Consider the following 10000-nt stretch of genomic DNA (forward strand, 5'->3'; position numbering starts at 1 on the left):
TATCAATATATTATTATTATAATTACTATTGTTGTTGTTGTTGGTATTGTTGTATTTCAGATATTTTTGCACAGCTTCATGACTGTAGCTCGAGCATCTACTTATTCACTTCGTCAAAATAGGGAACATGTTATGCCCAAAAGCAAAACAAAAACACATTAACTTTCTTTTATTCCCCGTGCTTTTACATTGTTTTATAAATGACCTATTTATGGTGTTTGAATATGTTATTTTTGACACACTTCAGGTTGTTCTGCAATAACCTGCCTTGTTAAATTTGAAATAAAACTAAACTATATTACAGATGATCTACCAGCAGCCCAATCCAGGAGTCCATTATGAGTTCGTCATGCCGTCAGAGAACGCTGTAGATGCTCCGCGTCCTAAAGAGAACCAGCTGGACGGTGAGTCGACGTATATTATGCTCATTTTTAAAAAGGTAAGTTTTGGGATGTGATCTATGTCATGCAATCCAACACAAAATGTTTCTTTCCTTTGTATTAGAGCTCTGTCTCTGCATTGTCCTCGTGAGAAATCACTGCGTTCTGTTCACTGTCTCTTGCATCGCTCCACAGTGAATGCTGTGAACGGTCCGGCTGGTTCTGATGCTAACGAACGGTTGACCCCGGAGGATCATGAGAGGTCAAGGGTCAGATACCCTCCTCCTGTCCCAGATAATCAGCTTCCTGCAGCTCCGCCTTCAAACAGAGCCAGAGAATATAACTGGAAACTGAGCGGCTCCACAGACTGCAGCGCCTCCTGTGGACGAGGTGTGCAATATTTCATTTAGTAAAACTTAAATTAATAGTTCACCCAAAAATGAACATTTATTCACCCTCAGTTCATCTGAGATCAGGATGGGTTTGTTTCTTCATCAGGTTTGTAGAAATGTGTCTCTGCATCAGTGTCTCAGCAATGGATGCTCTGCAGTGAATGGGTGCCGTCAGAACGAGAGTCTGATAAAAACATCACAATAATCCACAGCACTCCAGTCCATCAGTTAACATCTGGAGAAGACAAAACCTGAAACAAACCCAGCATTAAGACGTTTTTAACTAAAATACGAGTTCATAATCCATAATAATGCTTCCTCCAGTGATAAAGTGCATCTGCTGTCGTCTCTCACATCAAAATCCAGCCACATATTTGTTTAGAGCTGTTTTGTCTTGTAAACGCTGCTTGATCTGCAGATTTCTCTCCTGATTCACACCAGAACACTTCTCACTGGAGGAAGCGTTATTATGGATTATGGATTTTAGTTATAAACGTCTTAATGCTGGATGTGTCTCAGCTTTTGTCTTCTCCAGATGTTAACTGATGGACTGGAGTGGTGTGGATGTTTTTATCAGACTCTCATTCTGACGGCACCCATTCACTGCAGAGCATCCATTGCTGAGACACTGATGCAGAGACACATTTCTACAAACCTGATGAAGAAACACTCATCCTGATCTCAGATGAACTGACGGTGAACACATTTCCAGCACATTTTTATGTTTGAGTGAACTGCTCAAATGCATCTGCTGCGTGAGAGGCTGGTGTTGTCAGAAATGTGACTCTAGGTTTGTTGACTGCTGTATGTGGTGTTCAGGTCGCAGGTTCACCGTGTTCGTCTGTGTTCATCGAGTAACTCACGCTCATGTTTCGAGCGGTCTGTGCGACAGCAGCACTAAACCCAGTCCGCAGGAGGAGCCGTGTAACGTCCAGCCCTGCCCTGCCTTGTGAGTCTCCTCTTCTTCTTCATGTGTGTGTGTCGATTAAACCTGTTTGCAGTAAATCAGGGTTCACTGTCCTGAAGAGTTCAAACCGTGATCAGACCGCCTGTAATTCTAATGATCCTGAAGGCTTGATGATCTGATTCCAGTGAGTTTGATCAGGGTTCAACTCTGCAGGACTGGATTTAAAGGGCCGTGCAGTAAATGATTGCGTGACGTTTATCTTGAGATTATACTGACATCTAGTGGTGATGATGCAAAAATTATAATGCAAACTCGGATGTATTTTTGTTGCGCTTTTTACAAGACACATGGTTTCAGAGCAGGTTTTAAGGCCGGGAGATGTGATTACATATAATGTCGCTTTATTGTTCATCCCAAAGAGGCACAAAATCACTTTCACTGACTCTTACATTAAATGTCCCTCCTGGTGGAATGAGTCTTTAGCCATCTTCAGGAATCGGTTAAAAACACCTCTCTTCCATCTTTATTTGACCCTCTGACTCTAACACTCTCTATTCTAATTCTATTCTTTAAAAAAAAGTCCCTTTTAGACTTGCACTCTATTCAACTGCTTGTTTTCTTTAAAAAAAAAAATAATAATTCACTAGCTTTTCTAATCTTTTTCTATTCTATCTGTTTTCTTTTTATTATATAATAAAAAAATGTAAAAACTTGCTATGTGTAGTGCGTTAAACTAACTGAGACTTGTCTTGCATATCATTGCTCTTTTGTTGATTTTGAAAAAAAGCATCTGCTAAATGACTAAATGTAAATGTACATTATATACATCACTGACCCTGACAGGGTTTAATTCAGTATGGTCCTTATTGATATGTGTGTGTGTGTGTGTGTGTGTGTGTGCATGTCTCTCTCTCTGTGTGTGTGTGTGTGTGTGTACAGCTATCTTTGTGAGGGCCGGTTTGAGTTTTAGACCATCAGAGTGAGGACAGTCTTGTAAAGTGAGGACATTTTGGCCGGTCCTCACTTTCTGGGACCCTTTAAAGGCCTGTTTGAGGGTCAAGACTTGGTTTTAGGGGTCAGGTTATAATCGGGTAAAGGGTAGGTTTAGGGTAAGGGTTTGGGTGAAGCACTTAGTTCTGAAGGTTAGGGTCAGGAGCTAGAGATCGCATTGTGTCAATGCATGTCCTCACAAAGATAGCTATACAGAGTTGTGTGTGTGTGTGTGTGTGTGTGTGTGTGTGTGTGTGTGTCTACCTGTTATTCTATTCTATTCAAACCTGAATACACACAGACTCATGGGGACTCGTGTCATGGGTAAACAAGCTAATAAATCACACAGAATGAAGTTTTTTTTTAATCTAAAAATGCCTGTAGTCTCCTGTAAGGGGTAGGTTTAGGTGTAGGGTTGGTGTAGGACAATAGTATATACGGTCTGTACAGTAGAAGAAGCATTACGCCTATGGAGAGTCCCCACAAGGATAGCAAACCAGACGTGTGTGTGTGTGTGCATCACTGATTTGTTGACTCCTCCCTCTTTTTGTGACAGGCATCAATGTATCTTGCTGCTAGTAAGATACAATCTTGTTTTTCACCTAATAACCTAGTTTCTCTTTCTCTCTTTCTCTCTCTCTCTCTGTGTGTGTGTCTCTGTCTCTCTCTCTGTCTCTCTGTGTGTGTTCAGCTGGGACATCGGCGAGTGGTCGGAGTGCAGTAAGTCGTGTGGTCTGGGAGTACAGTATCGTCAGGTTCTGTGTCGTCAGACGTACAGTAACCGGACGCTGAGTGTTCACAGCAGCCTCTGTCAGCAGACGGAGCGCCCCGAGACCAGCAGCTCCTGCCAGCTCAAGATCTGCAGCGAGTGGCAGATCCGCTCCGACTGGAGCCCCGTGAGTGACAGCTGTCAGTCACTGCCCCTGCTCTCCGCTGATTGGCCGCACACGTGAGGACTCTGAGCACTAGCCTATCAGCGGGGGCAGTGGGTGGAGCTTGGGTTTGAGAACTGCTCTAGTGTCATTAGTCAGGCTAGAAACACGAACAGAAGTGTTAAAAAACAAGCAGAACAAATTGCAGTTATTATTATTCATAAATTTATAGTTGTTGTTAATTTATTTTAAATATTTAATAATTTATTATTAATTTATATTATTATTAGTAGTAGTAGTATTTAGTTTCCTTGGTGTTTTTTTGCCAAAATGAAAGTTCTATGGATTAATTTTGAAAAATATATAGCATAAGTATTGTAATTGTACTGTTATATAAAATAATAACACAGTTTTTTTATTATTATTATTATTAAAAATGGCAATAAATATTGTTAATAATACTAAAATATAATAATAATAACAATAACAATAATTATTTTTATGTATTATTATTATTCTTACTATGCTTGAAAGCAAAGAAAAAAACAACCATAAGTTGTTTACAATTAAATTGTAGCCATATTAGTATTATAACTGTTTTTTATTAATTAATACTATTTATTCTTAATGTTGGCACGTGTTAATGTTAGGCCTTCTGTGTGTGTGTGTGTGTGTGTGTGTGTGTGTGGTGTGGTGTGTGTGTGTGTCTCTCAGTGTTCGGTGCCCTGCGGTGTGGGTCAAAGGTCACGTGAGGTGCACTGTGTCAGTAATGTGGGTGATATCGTGGCTGATGACGAGTGCAACATGAAGCTGCGTCCGAGCGACGTGGAGAACTGCGACGCAGGTGTGTGCACCAGGAGCTGGTTCTTCAGTGACTGGAGCGCTCAGGTGAGTCACACTCGGTCTGTGGTCAGGTGTGTGTCGCTGGGTCACTGTGATGAACCTGTGTGTGTGTGTGTGTGTGACGCAGTGCTCGGCGGACTGTGGTGCGGGGGTGCAGACACGCAGCGTTCAGTGCCTCACCAATCACATCAGCAGTCTGCCGCTGGAGCGCTGCGGGACCCAACAGCCCCCCGAGGCCCAGCCCTGCAACAACGGCCCCTGTGAGAGCCGCACCGAGTGGTTCACCGGGCCCTGGAGTCAGGTACGACTGCTATGTTACTTCATGCATTTACTGTGTGTCTGATGTTACAGATCAGGGTTCATTACAGTGTTTTTCAGCTGCTTCCACACAAAATCTTTCCTTGTCACACAGTTTCTGAAAGCTGTCACTCAAACAGCAGAAGCACACACCAAATCTGCAAAACCAGACACTGATTCTCAGCCTTTCAATTTCATAAAACACTTTATGCAAAACACAACACACAGTTCTCTATGTAACACACAAAAATTAATATTATGGCAACAGTGTTTGCAAATGTTTGCTTTTGAGTTGTGTTTGTGATATTTTGAATGCAGTGCTTCATTTTGCATTTTGTGTGCAATTCTTGGATTTGTGTGTAAAGTTTTGAAAAAAAGAGGCAAAGTTTTGAAAATGTGTGTAAGCAGCTGAAAACAACTGTAAACTGGGGTTCATAAGTTGATGAATTAAAAATGTAAAATTGCAATCAAAATAAAACACTTTCTAAAATTTTATTGAATCATAAAAAGCAGAATTAAAATAAAAACAATCAAAATAAACACTTACTAAAAATTTATGAAAATCTAAAAGTTATATAAATAATATTAAAACTAAAACTATTAAAATAAATTCTAATAATGAATTAAATAATAAAAATGCCAAATTAAAGTAAGTGCTTTAAATAAAAACTGTCAAAATAAACACATACTACAAATTTATTAAATCATTCAAATGCAAAATTAATTATTTTAAAATAAAACAATCAAAATAAAGACATACTAAAAAATGTATTAAATGCAAAATTGATATAAATGATTTTAAAATAAAAGCTATCACATAAAAATTGTATTAAAAAAAATACAAATAATCAAAATGCAAAATCAGAATAAATCAAAATAAATCATTAAAAATATAAAATATTTAATGCGTTTAGATGTATGTGATGTGACCATTAAGAGAAGTGTGGACATGTGTATGTGTTGATGAATTATTGACATGTTAAAGGGGTGGTTGATGATTTTTTTTTTCTAGGCTTTTTTAATGCTTTATTTAAAAAAAAAAAAAAACCATACAGACATTATTTTTTCACATAATTTTCACAATTTACCTTTATTCTACACCGCTCTGTCCCTTCTCCTATAAACACACTGATGATTTCCTGTTTTATGAAGCCCCTCCCTCAGAAATGCACGATGGGCTCTGATTGGTTAGCTGGCCCAGTGGCTAAACCGCAGAGTGTGCGTCTGAACGTCCCGCCCCTCAGCTCAGAATGTGCTCCGGTTGTATTGTAAACAATGGCGTCGTCAATATTGCTTATCAGTTTGAGCCCGATTGAGACGCAGAGGATATTAGTGAATAGGATCGTGCAGAATCTGTGCAAGCACACGGCTCTTAATGGTATGTTTTTTGTTTGTTAAAAAGAGAGAGAGATGCAGAGCAGGGGACGCGAGGAACAGGATTAATAACCGCTGCTGTAGAACATTGATTTTGAAACTTGTGAATCCATTAGAATCATTAGAAGATAGAATTTTTTGTGAACCCCTAGTTTTGACAGCATGCAGCAACTCAACATGCAGCGCACCATGGCCCCGCCCCGGGGGCGGGGTTTATGTAAATGTATGGGTTTGTGATGTCACCAACCCAGGAAGAAGCTCGTTGTAGTCCCTACCAGCCGTTTTTGTAGGCATTACACTGCCATAATTTGAAAAGACAATATCTCCGTTTGCATTCAGTGTTGTAACTTAACATTACGCTGTAATATTACACACTAACTAAAGTTAGAAAATTCAAATCACAATCAGCCACTCCTTTAGCTTAAAATCTCAGGAGAACTTTGAGAAAATATTGTAGTTCTACTGGGTTCATCTGATGAAAGTGTTTGTGAATGCCTGTTTTAGCTCAAGTTATTAATGTATGTGTGTGTGTGTGTGTGTATCTGTGTGTGTGTGTCTATCTGTGTGTGTGTGTGTGTGTGTGTGTGTGTCTCTCTCTGTATCTGTGTGTGTGTGTGTGTGTGTGTCTATCTGTGTGTGTGTGTGTGTGTGTGTGTGTCTCTCACTCTGTATCTGTGTGTGTGTCTATCTGTGTGTGTGTGTGTGTGTGTGTGTGTGTCTCTGTGTGTGTGTGTGTCTCTCTGTGTGTCTCTCTGTGTGTGTGTGTGTGTGTGTGTGTGTGTGTCAGTGCTCGGCGGAGTGTGGCTCTGGTAGTCAGCAGAGGGCAGTGGTGTGTCTGATGCGCTCTGACGAGGGTTTCTCAGTGATGCCGTCGTATGAATGCTCGTCTCTGGACAAACCCCTCGGTCAGCAGAGCTGCTTCATCAAAACCTGCGGAGCCAAGTGGTTCCACACCGACTGGAGCGCGGTGAGACGACACACACTCAGAGTACAATCACTTCACACTAAAACCACCCTAACAACCGCATAACTGCATGTGTGTGTGTGTGTGTGCAGTGCTCAAAGACGTGTGAGATGGGCTTCCGTGTGCGAGAGGTGCGCTGTCTGTCCGATGATATGATGACCAGCGACCGCTGCGAGGAAACACTGAAGCCACACGACAAGGAGGAGTGTCACCCCGAGCCCTGCCTGCCTCTGATTGGTCAGTCCATCATTAATATGTAAACATGCCACTGCATATTCATCTGTGCTCATTTCATAAAAACACCTCTGAAAATACAGGTCACGTTTACTCAAAATCAAAAGAAAGAAATTGTATTTTGTATGAAGAAAATTAAAATTAAATCTTCTTTTGACTGTTTTATGGGTTTTCTCATTACTGAAATATGAATATATTATCTAATTGCAAAGTAGTCATACATCATGCTGGTATTTACTTATACAACAAACATTGTTACTATAGAAGTTTATTTCTGTCAAAATAAAAAAAAATGTATTTGCGATTTCTTTTATCTCACAATTCTGACTCTTTTTCATCAGAATTGTGAGTTTTTATGTTGTTTATTAGAATTAGTTTTTACCTTTTTATTTTTTAATCCCATTTTTGTTCCATAGGTCATATTTATTAGAGTAACTTTTCTGTTATTTAAAAAATACTGTTATAGTAATAGGATCAAATTATAACTGTTATTGAAAATAATGACAGTCAAGAACAAAACTCATAAGTAACACATCTGGTTGCATTACAAAAATTATTAAATCATAAAATTGCTAAAATAAAATATATTGAAAAATAAAAATTAAAATTAAACAGATTACAGTAATGAGAAATTTGCTAAATTTCTTACATTTCGTAAATGTGCTTAATTATTATGAATGTAATGCAATTTTTCCCTATGCAAAGTATAATTTCTATATATTTTTATGATTTTAGTGTAACGTGTGACCTGAACATGTTTTTGCTGCATCTGTTTAATTTCTGTGTTTTAGATGAAAAGTGTTACGATAAATATTTGAACTTTAAATTAGAAACAATCAAAATAAACAATCACTAAAATTTTATAAAATCATACAATTGCTAAATTAATGTAAACAAATGAAACAATGCAGTAATGAGACATTTGCAGGAAAATGTGCTTAATTATTATGCATGTAATGAGAGAATGCAAAAAAGGCTTAGCTTTTCCTTATGCACAGTATTTATTTATGCAAACATTGTTATTTATCATTATGCAAAAATGTGCTAAATTAATAAAATAATCAAAATTAAGCATACTAAAAATGAATTAAATTCGTAAATTAATACATATAAATAAATCCAGGTTACAGTAATGAGAAATTTGTGGATAAATGTGCTTACAGTTTTTTGTTTTTTTCAGTTTTCATAAAACACTTTGCAAAACACAACACACGATTCTCTATGTAACACATAAAAATCTTACAGGGATTAATATTATGGCAAAGGTGTTTGCAAATGTTTGCTTTTGAGATGTGTTTGTGATATTTTGAATGCACCGCTTCATTTTGCAAGAGATGTGAGGCATTTTACATTTTGTGTGCAATTCTTGGATTTGTGTGTAAAGTTTGGAAGAAAACAGGCAAAGTTTTGAAAATGTGTGTGAGCAGCTGACCAAAAATCTGTTATTATCATGACAATAATGCCAGAATGCAAAAACAGGCTTAATTTTCTTTATGCCAAGTATAATTTCTTACTCTTTTTCTTATTAACTTAGAGTGACATGTGCATGTTTTGGTGAGATTCTCCATTGCACCTGTTGGATTTGTGTGTTTCAGATGAGAAGTGTCGTGATAAATACTTCAACTGTAACGTGGTGGTGCAGGCGCGTCTCTGCGTGTACGATTACTATCAGATGGCGTGTTGCGCGTCTTGCACGCGTGTGGCACAGAGGAGCTCCGGACACTGGAGACAGCGCTCATGACCGGCGATCCTCTGACTAAACACAGACTAACCGCTCCTCATTAGTTATCTTTGGATGGGAGATGACTCATACAGACAGAACGGCATTTCCATCGGATCAGGTGCAGCGCCTCCGTGTGATGAGGAGAGAAGCAGAGCGAGTGTGACTTCACTTCTGTTCACACTGCGTGGCTCTAATGTGAATTCAGAGTGAATGGAGTGTGTGTGATCAGAACAGAGTGAATCTCTCAGAGGAGCGATGCTGTATTGAACTGCAGTGTGAATGCGTTCAGCTCACTGCAAATCTGGATCCGGTTCCTCAGATCTGAAACGCAGATCCGGTCGTATACGCTTTCTTCTCTGGCCTGTTATTGATGGATAAACTCTCATCGATGAGCTTCAAGAGCAAAAACACAAAGATGGACAATGATTCATACTGACATAATTAACATATGGAGCTATAACAGTCTCAAAATTAATGCGTTTGCAAAATATGAGTCACAAATGCGGAAGCTAGTTCACATTCACTAAACAAATCCTTTATGTATAATGCATAATGTATGTTGTAATGCATTTAATCTTTTTATGAATAATTGTAACCAAAGTTAAAATGCATTATAGTATTTGTCGTGTTTTAATGCATTGTATTTTCTAACGGTGTAATTTTATTATAATGCATTATAACTGTGGTTGCAATTATTCATGATATCATACAATGCATTACAAGGCATCATTTTAAGTGTTACCAAAAATTTAACACAAACTATAAACACAAACTGAATAATAAAAAATATAATTTGCAAATGCACAACCAAATTTACAATCATAAAATAAGATTCACAAATGCAAAACTCAATTCATAAATATTTTAGCACATGTATTTTTGTATTGCTGTGGATTTGTGTGTATTTTGAGACTTTCCAGCCAGACACTGATTTATAGTGTTTTTTTTTTTTAGACAGACATTCCCTTTAGCCAATAAGATGAGAGTTTTATATCCATCCAATCATAATGCGTTTTTCTCAGTG

General features: G+C 38.2%; 1 protein-coding gene across 1 annotated transcript in view; it reads left to right on the forward strand.

Annotated features, from left to right (window-relative positions):
• The window catches only part of LOC131523913 (thrombospondin type-1 domain-containing protein 4-like), a 44900-nt gene that overhangs the window by 34786 nt on the left and 114 nt on the right, over positions 1-10000 (forward strand). The window contains exons 10-18 of the mRNA XM_058750558.1: positions 305-404; positions 576-770; positions 1592-1721; positions 3361-3565; positions 4256-4429; positions 4512-4685; positions 6843-7022; positions 7112-7256; positions 8849-10000. The exon at positions 8849-10000 is cut by the window's right edge and continues 114 nt beyond it. Of these exons, the coding sequence (XP_058606541.1) occupies positions 305-404; positions 576-770; positions 1592-1721; positions 3361-3565; positions 4256-4429; positions 4512-4685; positions 6843-7022; positions 7112-7256; positions 8849-8994 (1449 nt within the window). The 3' untranslated portion in view covers positions 8995-10000. The remainder of the gene's footprint in view (positions 1-304; positions 405-575; positions 771-1591; positions 1722-3360; positions 3566-4255; positions 4430-4511; positions 4686-6842; positions 7023-7111; positions 7257-8848) is intronic.

This window comes from Onychostoma macrolepis, chromosome 18 (genome assembly GCF_012432095.1).
Source record: "Onychostoma macrolepis isolate SWU-2019 chromosome 18, ASM1243209v1, whole genome shotgun sequence".
Lineage (NCBI taxonomy): Eukaryota > Metazoa > Chordata > Actinopteri > Cypriniformes > Cyprinidae > Onychostoma > Onychostoma macrolepis.